The sequence below is a fragment of the Anomaloglossus baeobatrachus genome, chromosome 3, assembly GCF_048569485.1.
Source record: "Anomaloglossus baeobatrachus isolate aAnoBae1 chromosome 3, aAnoBae1.hap1, whole genome shotgun sequence".
NCBI classification, from domain to species: domain Eukaryota; kingdom Metazoa; phylum Chordata; class Amphibia; order Anura; family Aromobatidae; genus Anomaloglossus; species Anomaloglossus baeobatrachus.
The window spans coordinates 488,151,748-488,177,485 of NC_134355.1; the positions used below are offsets into that span (position 1 = coordinate 488,151,748).

The 25,738-nt window shown below is 41.3% G+C and overlaps 1 protein-coding gene across 1 annotated transcript in view; it reads left to right on the forward strand.

Moving 5' to 3' along the window:
- Window positions 1-25,738, forward strand: part of LRRC31 (leucine rich repeat containing 31) — a 64,704-nt gene that overhangs the window by 16,301 nt on the left and 22,665 nt on the right. The window contains exons 3-5 of the mRNA XM_075338558.1: window positions 14,401-14,538; window positions 19,437-19,604; window positions 24,126-24,293. Coding sequence (XP_075194673.1) covers window positions 14,401-14,538; window positions 19,437-19,604; window positions 24,126-24,293 — 474 coding nt within the window. The remainder of the gene's footprint in view (window positions 1-14,400; window positions 14,539-19,436; window positions 19,605-24,125; window positions 24,294-25,738) is intronic.

Here is a 25,738-nt window from a genome sequence, read left to right on the forward strand (position 1 = left end):
GACCCACAGCATCATCTTGCTGCAGATGGTGTCAATGTGCATCGGTCAACAATACAGCGCACGTTGCACAAGGAGAAGCTGTATGCGAGAGTGATGCGAAAGAAGTCGTTTCTGCAAGCACGCCACAAACAGAGTCGCCTGAGGTATGCAAAAGCACATTTGGACAAGCCAGTTACATTTTGGAAGAAGGTCCTGTGGACTGATGAAATAAAGATTGAGTTGTTTGGTCATACAAAAAGGCGTTACGCATGGAGGCAAAAAAACACGGCATTCCAAGAAAAGCACTTGCTACCCACAGTAAAATTTGGTGGAGGTTCCATCATGCTTTGGGGCTGTGTGGCCAATGCCGGCACTGGGAATCTTGTTAAAGTTGAGGGTCGCATGGATTCAGCTCAGTATCAGCAGATTCTTGACAATAATGTGCAAGAATCAGTGACGAAGTTGAAGTTACGCAGGGGATGGATATTTCAGCAAGACAATGATCCAAAACACCGCTCCAAATCTACTCAGGCATTCATGCAGAGGAACAATTACAATGTTCTGGAATGGCCATCCCAGTCCCCAGACCTGAATATCATTGAAAATCTGTGGGATGATTTGAAGCGGGCTGTCCATGCTCGGTGACCATTAAACTTAACTGAACTGGAATTGTTTTGTAAACAGGAATGGTCAAATATACCTTCATCCAGGATCCAGGAACTCATTAAAAGCTACAGGAAGCGACTAGAGGTTGTTAATTTTGCAATAGGAGGATCTACAAAATATTAATGCCACTTTTATGCTGAGGTGCCCATACTTTTGCACCGGTCAAATTTTGTTTAAATGCGGATTGCACATTTTTTGTTAGTACAATAAACCTCATTTAAATCCAGAAATATTACTCAGTCCATCAGTTATTAGATATATGAAACTGAAATAGCTGTTGCAAAAACCCAAATTGTTATAAAGAAAAAAGGTTAACATTAATAGGGGTGCCCAAACTTTTTCATATGACTGTATAATCATTGTACATTACAACAACATCCTCCATACATGTACAGTGCCATGGAAGGTAAGTCCCCGCAAACCGGCGTATGGCAGCATGATTACACCGGCTCATGTGCGATGCTAGCGGGATCAGTGAGATAACTGGATGTCAGCTATGTGTGGCGCCCCTGACCTGGTCAGGCACCACTGAGTACTGCACCCATGCTAGGGGCAGTACAACACAGGTAATCCAGAAGGCTGACCGGGGTGTGGACACACGGAACAATTTTAACCAGGAGCACACACACAGCTAGAGGGGACCCCTGAGCAGACTCAGGGAGGAGGCGTGGCCCTCGCCTCCCAGCTAGTGATGGGTGGTGTCACTGGGAACAGGAGTGTGCAGAGGCAGAGAGTCAGTCAGAGGAAGTGGAGGTGAGGAGTCGCGTCTGGAGGGCAGAGCAGTGAGCAGAGCCCTTCCAGACACTGCACCGTTCGTAGCTACTGGCGGGGAAGAAAGGGCTACCTGGTAGTGCCGCCCAAAAACCACCTGAGACCGGAGTGCAAGGAGGTGGCTGAGTAAGGGGACTGCCTAGTGGACCCTGCCCGCATGGGGTATAGGTCACCAGAGCAGGGGCCCATTCAGTTGGCCTGCTCAACCTGCAGAAGGGGGTACTTCATACCCTCCACCAAAACACCACAGAGTTCGCAGCCACGTAGCAATGAGAGGGCCCATAGATTGCAAGAGGCAAGCAGCCGGAGTGACCTGGTCCAGGCTACAAGCAGACGGGCTGAAAAAGGGGAGGACAGGCAGAAGCAACTTCCCTGGGTGACCCCGTAGGACTACAAGTCTGGGTCACCACAAAAACACAAGGGCTAGGAAGGCGAGTCAGTAGCCACCCTCATAAGTCAGCCTGAAGAAGCCTGGTTCCCGTCTTGGAACATCACAGCATCGCCCGGGTTAACTCACCCCTGGCACCTGAAGTGAGTAAAAACCCTGAAAGACATTCCTGCTGTGCGTGTCAGTTCTTCTGCGACCTGTGGTACAACACACCTTCACCAGGCCAGGGGCCAGGAGCTAGCCTCACTCTCGGGAGGCCACCACATCTAACTGCACCCACCATCAGCCCCAGGTGTCCCCTAAACTGCAGTGGTGGTCGCCCTGACCGCAATAGCGAGAGTGGTGTCACGAATCCCATAGAAGTCAACCTACCTGTGACCAGAAGGACCCAAGACCCTGAGACGACCTGAAGGTAACGGGGCCACGGGGCGGCACATATGTATCTTAACTGACACCTTCCTTTAAGGACCACGATCAGTGCTAACCCCTCTGATGCGGTTGACAATATTGACAGCAGCATAGATTGGCCTGTACAGGGAGGGGGCTCCCTCTCTGCTCCCATCGCTACAACACAATTGCAATCGCGTTGTGCTGATGGTCTCCATTATGACCCTGGGCCGAATAATGGCCACGGGGTGACCCAAGTACAGAGACAGGTGAGGTCCTGCCTTGAGCAGATCCTGATACAACTCCTGCCTGTGTGCCAGTCACTGGTCTGATGCCCTGCAATGATGTAATATCATTGCAGAGCATTAGATCAGCAACAAGGGCAAGAAAAGTCGATGTCCCACCCTGGCATTAGGTAAAAAAGTAAAAAAAAATATTTAAAAATATAAAATTAAATCACAAAACTTTCACAATAATTAACCCTTTCAGTAAACAATGTAAAATAAAAAGTGGAAAAAACAATGCTTTTCATCATACTACTGTAAAAAAGTTGAATAAAATGAGATCAAAAAGTTGCATGTAAATAAAAATAGTATAGCTAAAAAAAACATTTTGTCCTGCAAAAAAGAAGCTCCCACTCAGCTCTATTCACAGAAAAATAATTATTTTTAGTGTGTAAAAGCCGCAAAACATAAAAGAAACTACATAAATGTGGTATTGCTGTAACCTTACTGATCTGAAGAATAAAGCTGTGTTAATAATTATACCACACGGTGTACAGCATTTAAAAAACAAGCAACAAAAGAAACCAATATTCTTGAATTGCTGTTTCATGTAGGTAAATTCCTAGAGAGGTGTAATTTTCAAAATGCAGTCGCATGGGGAGTTGTACTCCTCTGGCACTTAGGGGTTCTGTATATGGAGTCCACACGGTATTGTATGAAGATTTGTACTCAGAGTCAAATAGCGCTCCTTCCCTCCTGAATCTTTTCGTGTGGATAAGCAGTACTGTACAGCCACATGTGGGATATTGCCACGTTCATCAGAAATTGTGTGACAAATTTTGGTGCCATTTTTACCAATTTTTCTGTGTGAAAATGTACAACTTGGGGCTAAAATAACATTTTTGGGGCAATTTTTTTTTTCTTCACTGCCCAATGGACACACCTGTAGTGCCAATATTCTCATTGCACCTTTAGATGAATTAATTGAGGGTTGTAGTTTGTAAGATGGGGTCACTTATTGGGGGGGGGGGTCTGCTGTTTTGGTACCTCATAAGCTCTGCTAATGTGACATGGTATACTCAAAGTCCAATATGCTGCTCTTTCCTTTCTAAGCTTTGCACTGTTCTTTAAAAGTAGTTTTTGACTACATATGGGGTATTCGCAAACTCAGGAGAAATTGTATAGTTCATTTTCTCCCAATATCACTTTTGAAAATTAAAGATTTTAAGCCAAAGTAACATTTTGGTGGAAAAAAAACCGGTTATTTTAATTTTTCGCATGTGAGTTAAAAATGCTCACTAATCTCCTAGATGAATTCCTTGAGAGGTGTAGTTTCCAAAATGGGGTTTTCTACGGTTTTGGCATGTTAGGGGCTCTTGAAATGTGACATGGCGTTCGCATTTTTTTTCCAGCCATGCTGTGCACCCAAACAGTAGTTTTCCACTTTATATGCTGTACTGCCGTACTTAGGAGAAATTGCATAACAAATTGGGGAATTATTTCCAGTTACCTTTGTAAAAATAAAAAATTTGATGCTAAAGCAATATGATTTTTTATTTTTATAAAACTCTGTGAAGTACCTGGGGTTTCAAGGTGCTCAAAACACATATAGATAAATTTCATGATAGGTTTTGTTTCCAAAATGATGTCACTTGTTGGGAGTTTCCATTGTTTAGGAACATCAGGGGCACTGCAAACGTGGCATGGCATCCACTATCAGTTCCAGCCTATTTTGCATTCCAAAAGTAAAATGATGCTCTTTCCTTTCCAAGTCCTGCTGTCTGCCCATATAGTAGCTTTCCATTCCATATGGGGTATTGCTGTATTTAGTAGAAATTACACAACAAAAATTGTATTATGCATTTTTTTTCCTGTTACCCTTGTGAAAGTAATAAATTGGGGGCTAAAGAAACATTTTTGTGGGAAAAATTGGATTTTTTTCCTTTTACAGCTTATCATTATAAAATTATCTGAAGCACCTGGGAGTTCAAGGTGCTCAGAACACACCTGTGTATTGCAGCCATTACCTGCCTCCACTGTTTGTGAGCACAGCACACTTCATTCAACTTTTTAAACACAAAACTGTCGGGAATAAATAGCAGACACCATGTCATGTTTGGAGAGCTCCTGATGTGCCTAAACAGTCGATATACCCCCACAAGAGACCTCATTTTGAAAACTTAACTCTCAAGGAATTTATGTATATGTTTGGTGAGCACCTTAAACACCCAGGTGTTTTACACAATTTTATAACATTGAGCCGGGAAAATGAAAAACATTTTTTACCACCTGTTCCTTTAACCCCGGATCTTTCATTTTTTACAAGGGTAACTGGAGAAAATGCATAGTACAATACGCCATATGTGGTGAAAAACTACTGTTTGAATGCATGGAAGGGAAGCAACAGCATTTGACTTTTTGAATGCAAAATTGGCTGTAATCATTAGCGGATGCCATGTTGCATTTGGAGACCCCCTGATGTGCCTAAACAGTAGAAATCCCCAACAAGCGACCCCATTTTGGAAACTAGACCCCTGAAGAAATTTACCTAGCTGTTTGGTGGGCACCTTAAACCCCTAGGTGATTCATAGAATTTTATAAAGCTGAGCCGTGAAAATGAAAATGAAAAAATACATTTTTACCACAAAAATGTTGTTTTAACCCCCTAAATTTTTCCTTTTACTAGGGTAACAGGAGACAATGGACTGTACAATTTGTTTTGCAATTTTTCCTGAGTTCGCCAATACCCCATATGTAAATCGAAAACTACTACTGAGGCACAATACAAAGTGAAGAAGGGAATGTTTGAGTTCAGATTTAGTTGGAATGGTTTTGGGGAGCCATGTCACATTGACAGAGCCCCTGTGATGCCAGAATAGCAGAAATTCCCCACAGGTGACCTCATTTTAAAACTACACCCCTCAATTAATTGATATAGGGGTGCAGTGAGCATATTGACACTACAGGCGTGTCACAAAATTTTATACTATTGGGTGGTGAAGAAAAAATTATTCCATTTTTACTAGGCATGATCGAATACCACAAATATTCGGCTTCGCAAATATCCAATGAATAGGTCGCCGCTATGTGAGTATTCGATGCGCAATGTAAGTCTATGGGAAGTCCGAATAGTTGTTATTCGGGATTCCCATAGACTTACATTGCGCATCAAATATTCTTGAATAGTTGAATAGCGGCGACCTATTCGGCGAATATTCGCGAAGCCGAATATTTGTGGTATTCTCACCTATTGTACCATCACCCATTCCCTGTAGACTGTGAGTCCTCGCGGGCAGGGTCCTCTCTCCTCTTATACCAGTAATAACAATAATAATAATAATAGTATTCGATCATCCCTAATTTTTACCACTATTATGTTGATATAACCCCAGATTTCCAATTTTTACTAGGTAATAAAGGCCCTATAATATGTTATACAATTTCTTCTGAACATGGCAATATGCCACATGTGACTGTAGAATACTGTTTGGTTGCACCACTGGGCTCGTGAGGGAAGGAGCGCCATTTGATATTTGGAGCACAGATTTTCTTACAATAGTTTGCGGACTCAATTTGCAGTGCCGCTAAGTGCCAAAACAGCAGGAACCCTCTCAAGTGTCCAGATTCTGGAAATTACAGCTCTCTGGGAGTTCATCTACAGGTGTAATGATATAGTCTCTGGAAAACACTCATGAAGTCAAACACAGTGAATGTTACAGAATTAAAAATTGCAAATAAGCCCATGTCATGCTTGATTGTAGTGCCTGTAAATTGTGCCCAACCCATGATTGTGAAGACACACACCATGTAAATTAAGCTGGCTCTCCTCACTACAAAAATGCCAAACATGTGGACATTAACTGTGGTATAGGCACATTATGGTGCTCAGAAGAGAGAGGGGCATTTGGATTTGTGAGTGCAGATTTTGCTGGATTTCTTTTTTCAACTGGGCAAACCATAGCACTTTTCCAGAGCCTTTCTACTGCCAGTAATGTGAAAGCTGCTAATATTTCCATTAACAGATGATGGACCTGTGGGGACGTGTTTTTATGAGTTGAGTTGAATGCTATTCGGTGGCAATTTGGGGTTGAGAATATTTTGGATAAGTTCACATTTATTCTGTGCTCTATGCTGAGCACTTACATTAGGATTTCCATCTACATGTTAAAAACTCATGATACAGGTAAAACCCCCTCAGATCCATCCACTATAATGAGGCAGCAGAGTTACTTCAGACTTCATTTGGCCTCTATTCCATCGGGTCTGTATTTTCAAAGGTACACAAAACTGTTGTTGACCCGTACTTTTGTGCACGCCTAAAAAGTAGTGTAAATAGATGGACACCGACGGACCACAGGCCAGATAGGAGTTCAAAGTGACTCATTCTACGTCATTACAGTGAATTTTCCATTGGGAATTGTAATTGAGTTTTTAGAGATTTACACGTAATTCTTGCTTTAAGCACTCAGCATAGAGCAAAAGATAAATGTGAGCTGTGTAAACACATCAACTTCAGTTGAAGAATTAGCTTTATTTTTTTATGCTGTGCACCATGCAGCATACGTTAGTAGGTGGCTTTATTCCTCAGCTCAGTATGATTACACAGATACCAGATTTATATTGCTTTTCAAGGTCTTGCTACTATCATACTTAAAATATTCATATTTTTTTTTTTACAAAAAAAATTACCGAATATTGAAGGCTATAGTTTTTATATTTTTCTGCCAACAGAGTCATGTGAGATCCTGCTTTTGTGGGATGAGTTGGGTACCATTGTGTGCCACATATTATTTTTTGATTACTTTTTTTGTGAGGCAGAATCAAGAATAATATAATAATAATAATTTATAATAATTTTTATTTATATAGGGCCAACAAATTCCGCAGCGCTTTACAATTCAGAGTGGACATGTATAGACAATATGAGACAATACAAAATAACAAAATTCAGATACCAAGAGGAGTGAGGGCCCTGCTCGTAAGCTTACAGTCTATGAAGAAATATGGGGAGGCACAAATGGTGAATGAAGGGTGAAAAGCTTGTCATATATAGTCCAGCAATCGATTTAATAGGGGATTCAAAACCAGCCTGAATTTATACATACAGAGCGTAAAAAAGTACATGGAGAGGAATGGAATCAGAAGATACAGGGGACAAGAACTGGAAGTAAATTTTATGAAGGGCAGAAGAGGATTAGATTAGATGAGGGAGGTGAGGTGATAGGCTAGTCTACAGAAATGCATTTTTAGGGCCCACTTAAAGGTGTAGATGTTGGGAATTAATCGAATTGTTCTTGGTAGTGTGTTCCAGAGCATTGGCCCACCTCGTGAGAAAGACGGGGTGGGAGATTCGAATTATTGGGGATGTCAGTCTTAGGTCATTAGCAGAATGGAGGGCACGGGTAGGGTGATAGACAGATATGAGGGAGGAAATGTAGGGCGGTGCGGAACTGTTGAGAGCTTTGAGGGTGAGAGCGATAAGTTTATATTGGACTCTGTAATAGATAGGCAACCAGTGCAATGAACTGGCACAGAGCAGTGGCATCAGTGAAGCGGTTGGAGAGGAAAATGATCCTGGCTGCGGCATTCAGAATGGATTGGAGAGGGGAGAGTTTAGTAAAGGGGAGACCAATTAGTAAAGAATTACAGTAATCCAGGCGAGAATGAATAAGAACGACAATAAGAGTTTTTGCAGAGTCAACAGTAAGAAAGAAATTGTTGTTTTTTTGGTTTATGCCATTCACCCTGTAATAAAAAGAAAAAAGCTTTATTCTTCAGGTCAGTACGAATACAGCGATACCATATTTATATATATTTTTTTATGTTTTGCCAATTTTATGCCATAAATACATTTTTATGGAAAAAAAAATTGCATTGCTGTATTCTGAGAGCTATAACTTTTTATTTTTTTGCTGATGGAGCTGTGAGGAAGCTTGTTTTTTGTGGGACAAGATGATGTTTTCAGTGGTACCCTTTTTTATCAAGTTCTATTACACCTTTTTGTCAGCTGTACGATAAAAAGACATTTTTTAAAATCTTTTTTTTAGTTTAGTCTTTACGTGTTCCCTGAGGGGCTTAACTAATGTTACAGTTTTATAGATTGGATTGTTACAGACACGGCGATACTACATATGTGTCCTTTTTTCCTTTATTTTTTTAAACATAAATATACATATTTTTGGTATATTTTTCTTCTCTATTATCCTATCTTTTTATTTTATATATATATATATATATATATATATATATATATATATATATATATATACACGGTATATATTTATGTATATTTTTTTTTTTACTAACATTATAGCTGTTAGTGTAACACTGACATAAGCCTCTGCTATCATGGTCTTGGCATGAACCCAGAGGCTTTCCATAGCAGGGTGACCTGGAGGATGGCATGAAGACCTTGGGTCGCCATGTCAACATTCGAGGTCTCACAATAATGTCATGGGGGGCACCAAGCGGAGGGAAGAGGGAGCGCACTCCTTCTCCCAGCTCCCTAAATGCTGCAATCGATATTGATCGAGGCATTTAGGGGGCAAATAGCTACAGATAGCATAGTGACCATCCTTGGCTGTGACAGCCAAAGCTCAGCTGTCAGGAAAGCTAAAGTCTCAGTGGCGATCGTGCCAGGCATAGCTCTTGTGCCTGCAAATTCGCTAGAATGTACATTATATACATATATACATATATATACATTTTTTGTAGGGATCGCACTGGCATCAAGAGGGTATTCCAATGTCGGGAAGGGGTTCAGCGTTTCAGAATTATTACCACATAAAGTGACACTGGTATAATTTATAAATTTTGTCTTGGTCTTGAAGGTCAAAATAACCTCGGTTACTGATAGGTTAAAGTCCTCCGTGCTTGTCATTACAGTGCTGTTTTGAAACACTGCCTGTGGCGGGGCTTCAAAGGACGCTGTGATTTTCACTACATGCAGCCTTACTGGGGAATTTTTGTTTATAGCACCAGTGATTAGACAGTCACAGCTTCAAGTCCCCTAAGGGCAGTGACCATGCGTGTTCTACTCACTGTGTCCTTTCTTCTGACATCACTTGCTGCACTCCGGGAGGGGGGTGTATTAATGTAGAGAGTGACGCCAGAAGAAAAGAAACAAGGAGGAGAATGCATATGACCACCTTATGGACACACAACTGAAGAGGGGAGTAAGGTGATGGCCGATGGTTCGTTACCCTGTTTCAGATAATATTGTCAATGTCCGTGCTGGGCTCCCATTGGGACCTGAGTCATTAGTTGTCACAGTCACTATTACCTTCATCTGTACTTGCTGGACCCTCGCCTTAGACAGGGATGGCGACATTAAGCACATGCAGACTTTGATAAACAAAACAGGAACTTCTTTATTACAGATCACTCTCCTTCTAACACTTCAGGCCCTTAGCACCACTCGTGCTGTGTCCGTTCTACCTCGGGGGGAACTTCTCTGTTCCTGGCACTCGCCCTTGGCGCTGTCCTCCAGCAAGTCCTATATGACCTTGCCCCCCCCGGTAACCTTTCCTGGTGGCTTCCGTGGTTACTCGGGCCCTCTGATGCGTGGCTGCCCTCGACCAGTTCAGGATCCCGCTGCGCGGTCTCTGTACCCCGACATCCCATCAATCTCAGATGCCCCACTGCCCGTCCGCTAGGTGAGATCTCGCTACACGGGAGGATTCCTCCCTGTCTAGGCAGACCCCTTGCTCTGGATCCTGGCTGTAAGCTTCAGCTCCTGCCGCAACTAACTAATCACATCCTACACACATTCTAATACCCTCAGCTTCTCCTCCCTCCTATCTCCATCTCCCTAGTAACCATCTTGCTACACTTCCTGTATTCCTGCTGAACCTTATTATAGCTAACTAACTACTTCTTTCATCTTCCTCCTGCTGCTTCTTTCCCTAGTTACAACTTAACCCTACTTCCTATCTCCAAATCTATATACAGTTAGGTCCAGAAATATTTGGACAGTGACACAATTTTCGCGAGTTAGGCTCTGCATGCCACCCAATTGGATTTGAAATGAAACCTCTACAACAGAATTCAAGTGCAGATTGTAACGTTTAATTTGAAGGTTTGAACAAAAATATCTGATAGAAATTGTAGGAATTGTACACATTTCTTTACAAACACTCCACATTTTAGGAGGTCAAAAGTAATTGGACAAATAAACCAAACCCAAACAAAATAGTTTTATTTTCAATATTTTGTTGCGAATCCTTTGGAGGCAATCACTGCCTTAAGTCTGGAACCCATGGACATCACCAAACGCTGGGTTTCCTCCTTCTTAATGCTTTGCCAGGCCTTTACAGCCGCAGCCTTCAGGTCTTGCTTGTTTGTGGGTCTTTCCGTCTTAAGTCTGGATTTGAGCAAGTGAAATGCATGCTCAATTGGGTTAAGATCTGGTGATTGACTTGGCCATTGCAGAATGTTCCACTTTTTTGCACTCATGAACTCCTGGGTAGCTTTGGCTGTATGCTTGGGGTCATTGTCCATCTGTACTATGAAGCGCCGTCCGATCAACTTTGCGGCATTTGGCTGAATCTGGGCTGAAAGTATATCCCGGTACACTTCAGAATTCATCCGGCTACTCTTGTCTGCTGTTATGTCATCAATAAACACAAGTGACCCAGTGCCATTGAAAGCCATGCATGCCCATGCCATCACGTTGCCTCCACCATGTTTTACAGAGGATGTGGTGTGCCTTGGATCATGTGCCGTTCCCTTTCTTCTCCAAACTTTTTTCTTCCCATCATTCTGGTACAGGTTGATCTTTGTCTCATCTGTCCATAGAATACTTTTCCAGAACTGAGCTGGCTTCATGAGGTGTTTTTCAGCAAATTTAACTCTGGCCTGGCTATTTTTGGAATTGATGAATGGTTTGCATCTAGATGTGAACCCTTTGTATTTACTTTCATGGAGTCTTCTCTTTACTGTTGACTTAGAGACAGATACACCTACTTCACTGAGAGTGTTCTGGACTTCAGTTGATGTTGTGAACGGGTTCTTCTTCACCAAAGAAAGTATGCGGCGATCATCCACCACTGTTGTCATCCGTGGACGCCCAGGCCTTTTTGAGTTCCCAAGCTCACCAGTCAATTCCTTTTTTCTCAGAATGTACCCGACTGTTGATTTTGCTACTCCAAGCATGTCTGCTATCTCTCTGATGGATTTTTTCTTTTTTTTCAGCCTCAGGATGTTCTGCTTCACCTCAATTGAGAGTTCCTTAGACCGCATGTTGTCTGGTGACAGCAACAGCTTCCAAATGCAAAACCACACACCTGTAATCAACCCCAGACCTTTTAACTACTTCATTGATTACAGATTAACGAGGAAGACGCCTTCAGAGTTAATTGCAGCCCTTAGAGTCCCTTGTCCAATTACTTTTGGTCCCTTGAAAAAGAGGAGGCTATGCATTACAGAGCTATGATTCCTAAACCCTTTCTCCGATTTGGATGTGAAAACTCTCATATTGTAGCTGGGAGTGTGCACTTTCAGCCCATATTATATATATAATTGTATTTCTGAACATGTTTTTGTAAACGGCTAAAATAACAAAACTTGTGTCACTGTCCAAATATTTCTGGACCTAACTGTATACAACACTCCTGGCCCTGTACTACGTCTCCTGCCTGACACAGCATGAGGGGCCAGTACTCCCACTATACATTTTACATGGTATTCACAGTACATATACACATTACACTTTTATGCATACTAAGTTTACACTACCGATACCTTCATAGGAGAGGGTGCTGTTCTCCCCCTTCCTACACAGCCGCATACGTACTGGCAGCATGCAGACCAGCTCACTCTGGTAAGTAAGCACCATTAATCAGAAGAGAGAAAAGGGCCCAAATATACAAATGAGGAAGCATAATGGTGCACCAAACTCTTGGCCACATCAAGGGAGCAATGAAGCCTCCTCAATTCTATGTGGATTAAAAGTTATTTCTCAGGCATTGTATCAGTAATAGGTACAGTGCTAGTAAGGTTGTTATATGGGCTAAGTTTCCTACAACTCAGTATAGCCATTTAATATACATTTTGGAGGAGACGGGCTCCCTTTAACTATGAATCACCGGTAGCATGAATCAGACAAAGGCTGTGTTATTGCAGCCTGTGCATGTTTCACTCTCAAAAACTGGGATTTCAGAGAAAACATCCTTTGAAAAGCCGCCGGAGTACTTAGAGGTCTCTTCTTATACACAAACAAACAAGGAGAGACCTGTCAGTCTACGAGCAGGGCAGGCAGAAGCCTTCGGGAATCAGCCTTTGACAAGTCATCAGACACACATAATTTCTAGGTGACTCTTCAAAGTTCGTCTTCTCTGAAAGACTGCAGCTTTTCAGAGTAAAACTTTCATGGCTGCATTATAGATTCACGCTGCACATTGTTCAGGCAGCATGAATACATTGACAGGTTCTTTAAATAGCTGAAACTATCAGAGACGTATGCCCTGATTCATCAAGACCAGTGTTTTTCACTCTGGTCTTGAGGAAAGAGGAAGGGTGGAATGTGAGGTGCCTGATTCATGAAGAGGCACACATTTCGTAATGAATCAGGAGAGGCACAAAAGGGCATGTTCCTCCATGTACGCTTTGTAACATACTTATTCCCATAAGATAAGGCATAAGGAACATCATCATTGTCATGAATTTGATGAGTGGGTGTCACCACACCCTGTCACGCCCCAGTTCTGACGTAATCACTTTGATGAATTGGAACCTAAAGGCTGCTTTACACACAACGATATCACTAGCAATCTCGTTAGCGATGTGACACACCCAGATCGTTGTTACGATTTGCCGAGATCGCTCATAGATGATTTTGTAGCGGTCACACGTACACATCTGACAAACGACACTACATCGTTCGGCAATATATTGCTTGATCAAGGCGGTCATGTGGATGTTGTTCGTCGTTGGCAGGGTGTCAAACATAGCAATATGTCTGCTGCGTTCCAAACGACGAACAATATTTTGAAACTGAACGACGTATCAATGATCAACGATTTTCACCCTATTTGCAATCGTTTGGAGTTGCACGTAGGTGTCACACGAAATGACGTCGCTAACGGTGACGGAAGTGCGTCATGAAAACCGTAATTCCGACGACATATCGTCAGATAAATCGTAGCGTGTAAAGTGGCCTTAAGTTTGAAGATCTCGAAGCAACATCTCAGCCCACCATTAAACTGCTAACAATTTAGAAAAATGTATTCAATACTTTAAAACTTAGGAAATCAATTAAAATAAGAACAATTCACTTAACATATTACTGCAGTAAGAATGCTTTACCCAGTATATTATTATATTATATTATATACTGTACCAGTGTCACTGATTATACTAGCCGAATCCTCTTATTGTAGGAGGGTGATATAACACAGAATCCTCCAAAACTACTAGAATTGCTGGATTAGTAGGAAATTGATGGTTTATACCAAAATATTAGAACGTGGTGTCCCAGTGGTTGGACCGCCACTGATCAATAACTGGATTGGTGGATAATGTGTTATCTTTGCACAAACCATTAAAACCAGCATTTTTTAAAAAATCTGCAATGTTTTAGAGATGCCCTGTTGTCATTCTATAAACCCTGAAAAGAATGAGGCCTCACACACAACCAAAGCCATAATATAATGGCAGAGTTATCCTTTGCACCTACGTGTGATTCTGCATGTGCTATATGTTTTCTGATTTTTTCGAAAAGTTATTAAAAATTACATCCATCAATACGGAACATGTAAAAAATCCATATGCGTACCAAACTCATCCAAACTGCCAAAAAGGAATGGTGTTGAAGCAGGAATTGGTGTAGAATTCATGATTCCTGTACAGAACAAAGCGTAGAAACAAATGAATGCACGTCCGTAGTATTGATAGTGTTGATTTGTCATATAATTGTGTACATTAAGACTTTAAGAAGCGATACAGTGGACATGTATCATGTCACTTACAATATTGTCCATTTCACAGAAGAGGATGAGTTGGATTCTGACACATCCGGATGGTTGAAAGTAAAGCAGTTTATGGAGAAATTTGGTAAAAAAGCAGAATATCAGTTTATAAACCTGAATAACTGTGGGCTGACAGCTACTGGCCTAAAAGAACTTGGTAAGTAAAATGGCTTACGACATAAGTGATCTAAAATGTTGTGAAGTCTCCTGTATTAAATCTTATTTAGCAATACTGCATGCACATTTTATATTATTATTATTATTTATTATTATAGCACCATTTATTCCATGGTGCTTTACATGTGAAAAGGGGTATACATAATAGGGATAAGTACAATAATCATAAACAAAACAAGGAACAGACTGGTACAGGAGAGAGGATCCTGTCCGTGAGGGCATGCAACCTACAGGGGATTGGTTAGGATACAGTAGGTGAGGGTGGAGGTGGTCATGCAGCGCTGTAACGGACTGAAGGTTACAGCAAGTTGTAGGCTTGTTGGAAGACGTGGGTCTTCATGTTCCTTTTGAAGCTTGTGAAGGTAGGCGAGTGTCTGATGTGTTAGGGCAGAGCGTTCCAGAGTATGGAGAAATCTTGAATGCAATTGTGGGAAGAGGAGATGCAAGGGGAGTAGAGAAGGAGATTTTGTGAGGATCGAAGGTTATGTGCCGGTAAGTACCGAGAGATTAGGTCACAGATGTAAGGAGGAGACAGGTTGTGGATGGATTTGTAGGTGATGGTGAGGGATTTGAACTGGAGTCATTGAGCAATGGGAAGCCGGTGAAGGGATTGGCAGAGAGGAGACGTCGGGGAGTAGCGGGAGGACAGGTGGATTAGTTGGTCAGCATAGTTTAGAATAGATTGTAGGGGTGCGAGACTGTTAGAAGGGAGGCCAGAGAGCAGGAGGTTGAAATAGTCCAAACGGGAGATAATGAGGGCATGCACTAGGGGTTTTGCAGCTTATTGGAAAAGGAATGTACGAATCTGGGAAATACTTTTGAATTGGAGGTGGCAGGAGGTGAAGAGGGCTTGGATGTGTGGCTTGAACGAGAGAGCAAAGTCTAGTTACTCCCAGGCAGCGAGCACATGGGACTGGGGAAAGTAAGCAGCCATTGACTTTGATGGATAGGTCAATTGGGGGGTTGAGTGAGTAGGAAAGATAATGATGAATTCTGTTTTGTCCAAGTTCAGTTATAGAAATCCAGCAGAGAAAAAGGATGAAATAGCAGACAAACATTGTGAGATTCTGGTTAGTAAGGAGGTGATGTCAGATCCAGAGAGTTAGATCTGCGTATCATCAGCATAGATGTGATACTGAAAGCCGTGGACTCAATGAGCTGTCTCAGGCCGAAGGTGTAGATGGAGAACAGCAGTGGTCCAAGAACTGAACCTTGGGGGACATCGACAAAAAGGGGGCGAGATGAGAAAGTTGTGTGAGAGTGGGAGATGCAGAAGTTCGGTCGGGTAGGTATGAGGAGATCCAACATAGGGCCAAGTCTGTGATGCCCAGATGTGAGAGAATCTGTAGTAGAAGGGAAAGGTCTACTGTGTCAAAGGCACAGGACAGGTCCCGGAGTAGGAGGACAGAGTAGTGTCGCTTGGCTTTGGCAGTTAGTAGGTCATTCTTGACTTTAGTTAGGGCAGTTCCAGTAGAATGATCCGGTCAGAAGCCAGATTGTAGCCAGTCAAAGAGGGAGCAGGAAGTGAGGTGGGAGAACAGTTCAAGATGGATATGTTGTTCAAGTAGCTTTGAGGCATGGGGAGAAGTGATATGGGGCGATAGTTCGACACAGTCACAAAAGATCACTTACAATGGCAGTAAAGCTACATTCACACAGTGTTTAGTAATTCAAAAGCCATTTGTTTACAAGCAGAAACTGCTTCAGGAAACGCTCCTGTTATGTGGAGTTTTTGGAGTTTTTCCATTTCTGAACCATTTTCTTGAGCAGTTTTAGGGTTTGTGCACACAGCGTCTTTCAAACTCAGGTCAACCCTCTGAGCTTTTCAAGCAGAAGATCTTTTAGCATTTATTTCCTGAAGCATCTATTGTGTAATCTTTTTGGTCATTTCCTGAGCTTTTTTCTTAATGTTTTGATCGCCGACGAATTTTTTGGAGGGTTTCGAATAATTTTTCTGACATCTTTTTAATGTTGTTTTCTGGTCATTTTTTCATTTCATTGAAAAATGAAGACCCCACTAGCATTTCTTCAGTGTGAACATATCCTAGAGGTTAGAAAAAAAGGCTGCTTTCCTCCTGGATAGAGATGAGTGATTGTGATTGGAAAATTACAAAATTGTTGGATCCTTGGCGAATTCGAGGCGGAATTGGAAAACTGAACATTTGATGAAAAACACATAAGTTTTGCCTCCCATTGAATTCAATGGGTTTGGCTAGGATCGTCGATCGCATCGGCAATCTGATCGGTGAACCCAGGTGGGTTCGTTGATCCTGACACAATCCATTCCTAGCAGGATCGCTCATCTCTACTCCTGGACAGTCTTTACTGTCTGTTGGCTATCTAGTATTGCAGCTCAGGTCTGCTCAAGTGAAACAAGCAAAGGCTGAGTTCACATGCCCTGTAAACATGCATCAGAATAGATCCTGTAGAGATGCGTTGACTAAATGATTTCTACCGGATCTGGGTTTTTTTTTAACATTGGAGTCTATGGAGAACGGATCCGTTAACGGATTACTATTTATCTTCCATTTGTAACAGATTCTGTAAGAAAAAAATGAATCCTTTGCAAATTCAAGTAAAACAAAGGGCTAAATTGCAAACCGTTAACGGATCCGTTCCCTATACATTCCAAAGTTAAAAAAAAAAAATTTGATCTGGCAGACATCAGTTGTTTAACAATGGACAAAAAAGGTGTGTTTGCACAACATTTTTGCCAACATATCTTTTCAGGATCCGATCTAATAGATATATAATTACTGGACATGTGAACACAGCCTAAGATGTAATACCTGAAACAACGTATATACAAAACTGGGAAAAAATCAGCCATGTTTCTCTTATCTTACACAACCCCCTTCAATTTCCCTTTCACTTAGGTTGGATTAACAATGTGGGGCTGAAGTGTGTTGTGTGTCTGTGAATGACACAGTTTACACTGTGTGCAGAATTATTAGGCAAATGAGTGTCTTGATCACATGATCATTTTTATACATGTTGTCCTACTCCAAGCTGTATAGGCTTGAGAGCCAAGTACCAATTAAATAAATCAGGTGATGTGCATCTCTGTAATGCTGAGGGGTGTGGTGTAATAACATCAACACCCTATATAAGATGTTCTTAATTATTAGGCAACTTCCTTTCCTTTGGCAAAATGGGTCAGAAGAGAGATTTGACGGGCTCTGAAAAGTCCAAAATTGTGAGATGTTTGCAGAGTGCAACAGTCTTGAAATTGCCAAACTTTTGAAGCGTGATCAACGAACAATCAAACATTTCATGGCAAATAGCCAACAGGGTCGCAAGAAGCGTGTTGGGCAAAAAAGGCACAAAATAACCGCCCATGAATTGAGGAAAATCAAGCATGAAGCTGCCATGATTCCATTTGCCACCACTTTGGCCATATTTAAGAACTGCAACGTTACTGGAGTATCAAAAAGCACAAAATGTGCCATACTCAGGGACATGGCCAAGGTAAGGAAAGCTGAAAAACGAACAAGAAACATAAGATAAAAAGTCAAGACTGGGCCAAGAAATATCTTAAGACTGATTTTTCAAAAGTTTTATGGACGGATGAAATGAGAGTGGCTCTTGATGAGCCAGATGGATGGGCCAGAGGCTGGATCAGTAAAGGGCAGAGAGCTCCACTCCGACTCAGACGCCAGCAAGGTGGAGGTGGGGTGCTGGTATGGGCTGGTATCATCAAAGATGAACTTGTGGAACCTTTTCGGGTTGAGGATGGAGTGAAGCTCAACTCCCAGACCTACTGCCAGTTTCTGGAAGACAATGTCTTCAAGCAGTGGTACAGGAAGAAGTCGGTATCATTCAAGAAAAACATGATTTTCATGCAGGACAATGCTCCATCACTTGCATCCAACTACTCCACAGCGTGGCTGGCCAGTAAAGGTCTAAAAGATGAAAAAATAATGACATGGCCCCCTTGTTCACCTGATCTGAATCCCATAGAGAATTCGTGGTCCCTCATAAAATGTGAGATCTACAGGGAGGGAAAACAGTACACCTCTCAAAACAGTGTCTGGGAGGCTTTGGTGGCTGCGGCACACAATGTTGATCGAACACAGATCAAGCAACTGACAGAATCTATGGATGGTAGGCTGTTGAGTGTCATCAGAAAGAAAGGTGGATATATTGATCACTAATTTTTTGGGGTTTTGATTTTGCATGTCAGAAATGTTTATTTCTAAATTTTGTGCAGTTATATTGGTTTACCTGGTGAAAATAAACAAGTGAGATGGGAATATATTTGTTTTTTATTAAGTTGCCTAATAATTCTGCATAGTAGTAGTTACCTGCACAAACACATGTCCTCCTAAGATAGCCAAGTCTAAAAAAAAAAAACACTCCAACTTCCAAAAATATTAAGCTTTGATATTTATGAGTCTATTGGGTTGATTGAGCATATAGTTGTTGATCAATAATAAAAAAATCCTCTAAAAAACAACTTGCCTAATAATTCTGCACACTGTGTATTAAAAAGGCAAATGCGTGTGAAGAAGTGGTCAGACACACATTAGTAAAATCCGTGCACACCCATATTTAGTTCAAATAGGAACAGCTTTATTTAGATAATAAACCGCATGAATAGAACAGACACAATACATACAGTTAAAATAAAAAATACAGAATAAACACCGCCATTGCCATAACAAGAGAAGATGCCCTAAAGTCCTTTTGACTTATATCAAGCATTTGGCTGCTGTGCCCCAGAGAAAAGGACATGTTGATACAACGAAGGAAGACGACCTGAAGAAGAGATGCAGATCAGCGATGATTGTAAATGTTATCTCTTATAATAAGCATCTAAATGACGATTTTCTATGGCAAATTTGCTCTTTATAGCTGTATACTTCTGTCTTCTCTTAGGTTCATTGATGCAATTTCTAACAGATGCTGAAGAAATTGACCTTTCTTGGAATGAGTTGCTTGGTGGATCTATGACGTTATTGACCCCACACTTCGGTCATGTCAGCAGTTTAAGAATACTGAGCCTCAGTAACTGTGGCCTGACAGCTGATGATGCTGGTGCTTTAGGTATGGCTTTTTGGGACGGGCATGACCAACCAGGTTACAATTTTATTTTTGTGATCTTATGATTACATGTTGTGGGGCTGCCAAGTTGAATCTTTTGATCATGATCGCTCACTTTTGGGCCTCATTCCGACATCCCTGAATCACCTTCTATCTGTGATTGTCAGTAAAGGTTATAGTGCTATTCACATGTCTGTATTTTATCCAAGTCACAGATAAGATTACCCATAGACGTCTATGGGTCCGTGTTGATCACGGCCAGCAACCAATCTGTGTGCGGTCTGTAATTTACATTGCAATGTACAGAAGCTTGGTTATTTTTTTCTTTCCATTTGTGAAAATCACTGATGAAACACTGATAGTAAAAACATACACCGATGAAACTCGGACCCAAAACACTGATGTTTTTACACACAAGATGTCTGATTGAGTCCTTATACATTTATAGACTTACTGGTAAAATGAAAAGTTACACAATTTTAGAACATTCCTTTTGTATCAATGTATCATGGTTTTAATATCTCTGCTAGCAGTCATCCAATAGATATCTTCAATGCTTAATTCTGGAGGATATAATTTACTCTGTTCTTGTTCTGGACAAAAGGATAGTATGTAATAACTCTATGGTACAGTACCAGAGCGGTGCCATAATGAGCTGTATACCCATATATCCATTTTCAAGACAGATTTTAATCCTCTAGAAATATAATGTTAAAGTATATGGATAACTTTAGAGGCATTCATTTATAGTGAAATGCATATATTTGGAGCTAAAAAAAACACACATCCACAAGCACTTTTTTGTATTAGGCCACATGCACACATTAAGTATTTTGGTGAGTTTTTTTACCTCATTATTTGTAAGCCAAAACCATGAGTGGTTAAAAAAACAGAAGTGGTGCCCATGTTTCTATTAGGCTGGAGTCACACGATCGCATGGCATGTGATGTGAGTGCATCGGATGCAATATGCTAATGACCCTCGGCTCCATCTGTGCTGCCAGCGTGAGCTGAGTGTCATGCAACTGTGATCCTGTGATCCAATCCTGCGATCAGATCACAGCTTCGGAGGAGAGGAACAGACTTCTCAGCTGATGTGATTATCACACTGCACTCGGATGTCATCCAAGCGCAGTCCGATGTTTCTCACACCCATAGATTTGTATGGGTGCGAGTGACATGGCTCTCCATGACAATCACAGCATGCTGAGACTTTTTCGCTCATCCATAATCTGGATGAGAAAAAAGATTACCATCTTCTCTCCATCATTGAATAACACTGGTCAGAGTGCCATGCGAGATTTTCTCGTGTCAGCATACCCATATACTTTTCCTCTAATTGCTCCACTCTGTGGCCTTATGATAGTAATTGTATCACTTCCTCATGAGACAACAGAGACTGCAGCAGAGTCCTTACTGCCGTGCTCTCCATATGCACATGTTTACATTCAAGGTGTGGGACGCATCATTTTCATTACTCAGAATAATCATGTTCCAAATGCCTCCCTAAAAATAAATATATGATTGGATTACTCAGAGACGCTTTCTCCTTGACAATTTACTTTGGCTTGAGATATGTTGCATATAAAGAAAAATATATAAATATGAACATAAAAACTACGTTTGCTAGACTACATCCACACCACCATATCTTTGGTCTGAGTGCTGTCAGTGGAAAAAAAACCAGACAGCACTCGGACCAGTGACATCTAATTAGGGGTGTTGGGGTGACTGTTTTTTGTCTTTTTTTCACACAAACTGAGCAAAAAAAAATCAGATTGTATATCAATTAACTGTATAGCATCTGATTTTTACCTATATATTGCCATTATTTTTACCTATACATTACCATTATTGACATATAGGAAGCTGTAATATTAACATAATATTTGGTATTGTAAATTTTATTTATTGCTGATGAATAATAATGAATGCCAATACAGATGACAACGCCATTAAAAAATAATCCTTTTTTTTCTGGATGAAAATTGGACAAAGTTTATACGCTCATGTGAACTTAGCCTTAAACTGAGAAAAATATTACACAAGCTTTAAAAAAAATCTTTGACGACTCATATGGCTATGTTTACAGAGCTTTATTGATGAGTTCAGTTTTTTAAGTGGAAGCTGCTTCAATAAATACTCCCTTAGGCCTGTTTCACACGTCAGTAAAAAACACAGACGTTCTTTACTGACTTGTAAAAAAGGCCTATGTCCCTCTGTGTGCCATGATTCACAGCACACATTGGCTGTCCATGTACAATCCGTGATACGTGATCCTTACTCTGTGATTGCACATGGACATTACTCACCTGTCACGTTCCTGCTGTCCGTGGTGCTGAACTCCACAGTTCTGCAACATCCGCCCACCGCTCTCTGCAGCTACTTCCGGGTCGGCTCTGGCTGCATTCATGAATATGCATGAGCCAGCCAGGAAGCTGCAGAGAGCACAGGCTGCACAGAGCATAGCTGGAAAGGTGAGTTGAAAATGTTTTTCTGGTATGTGTTTAACGGATCACACCATAGTGTGGTCCGTGAGACATCAGTGATGCCAGAAAAAAACGGACTTTTCTCCGTGCGGCAATCACGGACACGTGTAAAGCCGCACGGAGACACGGTCAGTGAAAAATCACTGATGTGTGTGCAGACTCATTGATTATAATGGGTCTGCATATGTCAGTGATTATGGTACGTATAAAAACTGTCACATACGTACCACAATCACTGACGTCTGAAAGAGGCCTTAGGCTGGTTTCAGATGTCCGTCTTTAATCAGGTACAAGCCACACACATGGTTATGGTCATACGTGTGTCACGCATGTGACATCTGTGTTTGCATACGAGTGACACATACCAGAGAAGTCACGTGTATTGGAACAACATCGCCGGGGACAGCATGGCTGGGGACAGCATCACCGAGGACAGCATCGCTGGGGATAGCATCACCGGTGAAAGGTGAGTATCTAGCAAGCAGTGTCTGTGCAATGACGTCTAGAAGGTCATCAGAGTTCTCAATAAACTTAAATAAATAAAATAAAAGTTCTCAGAGGTGCAGTGAATATTACATGAGCATAATTAGTGGGGGTCAGAAACAGGAGACAGGAGAGCCGAAGAAAGCAGCTCTGGATACAGGTGAATATAGAAAATCTTTTTAATTCAAAGACACGTGTATTCTCTGCTACGTGTCACACTGATGTCACACGGATCACATCAGTGTACGATCCGTGTGACACCCGTGATGCCGAAGAAAAAACAGATGTCTCCCTGTGTGCGTGCGGGGCCACGCGGAGTCACACGGTCCATGTGAACACACGGACGTGTGTGTAATTTCAGATAATAACATGGGTACGTGTGACAACTGTGTTAAAAACGGATGTTATACATACCAAAAACACGGACGTATTATTCCGGCCTTAAGCTGTGTGCAAACAGAGGGGGGAAGGGGGGGTTTAGAAAGTTTTGGATCAGATACTCAGCTGAAAGTGAATGGAAACTTCTAAGTCTTCATCAAAATCTCAAAACACCTTAAAAACTTTGAGTTGTTGCTCCGAAAACACTGCAAAATCACTGTGTGTGCACATAACTTTTTTTTAGTAGATTTCGAGAAGTTTTTCTTTTCCTTAAGTGTTTTCTGAAAAGGTTTTGAAAGAGTATTTCCCCCAAACTATTTTGTACAGCCTGTTGATATCACAGTCCCTAGCTTGGAGAAAATGTAGCAGATTCCATTAGTATCCACTTAAAAAGTGACATACATTTTTTTTCTGCCAGGCCTTCTTCAAAATCTATTCAGGAAAAAAAAAAATAAAAAAACCCCTTCAGATATGAACAACAAAGTAGATTTCCCATAGAAATTAAAAGGAAGATTTTTCCAAACATTTTTGTATAAGGAATTTGGAGTGAATCAATGGCACACTGAATCTATTTTGCTGAGTTTTTGGAAGATAAACTGGCTATGCGTAACACAGAGGCTTTTTGCAGAGTTTTTGGAGCAGAAAGTGAGCAGCACCTCCAAGTTTTTGAGGCGTTTTTCATCTTTGAGGATGATTTGGAGATTTTCTGCTCCAAAAACGACTCAAAAACCGAGTGTTCACATAGCCGCTAGCTCCTTAAAAACTCAATCTGAATATAGTCTCAGCTTACAACCAAAAGCCACAGGCTATGTTTTCTTTTCCTGAAGAGATTTTGAAGAGTTTTGGTTGTTTTTATTTTACAGCCTTTTGATCTAACAGTGACTAGTTTGGAACAAATTCCAGCACCACTCACTTCATAGATATGACATGCATTTTATTCCCCCTATATATTCTTCAAAACCTCTTCTGGAAAAAATACCTTAAAAAAAACCCTCTTATATGAATAGTAATATGTATTTCATGTAGAAATTAATAACAAGCGTTTTGCAAGCATTTTTAAATATAACAACCTCAAATAATCTTTGATGAAATTATGAAAGCACTTTAATGTCTGATAGTAAGAATATGATGTGTATGATATATGGATTGTATCACTAGTTTTCTCCTCCATGCAGGGGAAGCACTTCAACTGATTCCTAATTTGCAAGCACTGGATTTATCATGGAACAATGATCTCGGAGGAGCCTTATCCAGACTCACACAACACTTTACAACCAAATGTGAATTAAAGTCATTGAATTTAACAGAGTGCAGCCTAAAAGCCGAGGATGGTGATGCATTAGGTAAAATCATCAATATCACTACCTGAAGAAAGAGGAGCAGCAAGCAGGAAGGGTGGGATCAGGCAAAGCGGCTACCCTGAGTTGAGATGAGCAGACTCGTAGATGTTTGGGTTCACTGGGTTCGGCCGGACTTTAGTTAAGTTTGTTTCGGGACCCAGACTTGACCTGAACTTGTTCCCTGACTCTGAACCCCATATAAATCAATTGGGGTCCGAACTAACAGGCCCGACTTGAGTAATGAGTATAATGGAAGTCAAAGATTGGGCAATTCAGTTCTCTGGCCACATACAGCCATCCATAAACAGAGCATTTCCAAGGGAGGGAATTTTTTTATTTTTACTTTTACACACAGCATCCGAAAATGTTCTTTTTACCCCCAGTGACAGCCTTTTAGAGACTGCAAGCAGCTATCATTGGACCAAGTACTGAGCATACCCCCCCCCCCATGATGCACGATTGAGTGGTTAAGGCTTTTTTTAAAAGACTGTGTGCATGTTCAAGACCCGGACACCCAGTGTTCAGTACGAGCCCTAAACTTTATAAGTCAGGTTCGCTAATCTCTAATCCTGAGCCCGCTCATATCTCTTATGGAGATGTACAACCCAATTCCAAAATAGTTGTGACGCTGCATAAAATGTTAAGAAACCAAGAATACAATGATTATCAAATCTCTTAAGCTGGGTTTACACACTGCAACATCGCAAAGGACATCGCTGTAACGTCACCGGTTTGGTGACGCAATAGCGACCTCCCTAAGTCTCTGCTAAGTCTCTGGTGAGCGTTCAACCCGGCAAACCTGGCCAACAACTTACCAGCGATCCGGACCTGCAGAGCGACCTAGCTGGTTGTTGGGGACGTTGATAAGCAGCCTTTTGAAAGGGAAGTTGCTAACAAAGTCGCTGAAAAGGATTCACACACTGAAACTTCATGCTGCACAGCGGGAAACAAAGGACCTAGGAATGGTCCTGAACGACTTGTAGTGATCAGCAACTTCCAGCAACTTCACAGCAGGGGCCAGGTCGCTGATAGGTTTCACACACTGCAACATCGCAAACAACATCGCTATTGCGTCACAAAACCGGTGACGTTACAGCGATGTCGTTTGAGATGTTGCAGTGTGTAAACCCAGCTTTAGAGCCATATTGTATCACAACAGAACAAAGAACATAGATAAAAAGGTAAACATTAGACATTTCATTTGAAAAAAATTACTTATTTTGAAATTAATGGCAGGAACACATCTAAAAACGGATGTGACAGTCACGTCTACCATTGTGTAGCTCCATCTCTTCTATTTACAACAGTTTATAAACTTTTGGGAATGAGTACACCAATATGGCAAAGCTCGTTAAAGGGTTGATATTGACTTTTAGGATTGCCACTTCCAATAGGTGGCACTAGAGTTGAAGTCCTCTTCCTCTCTCAAGAGGCAATTTGCATATTTC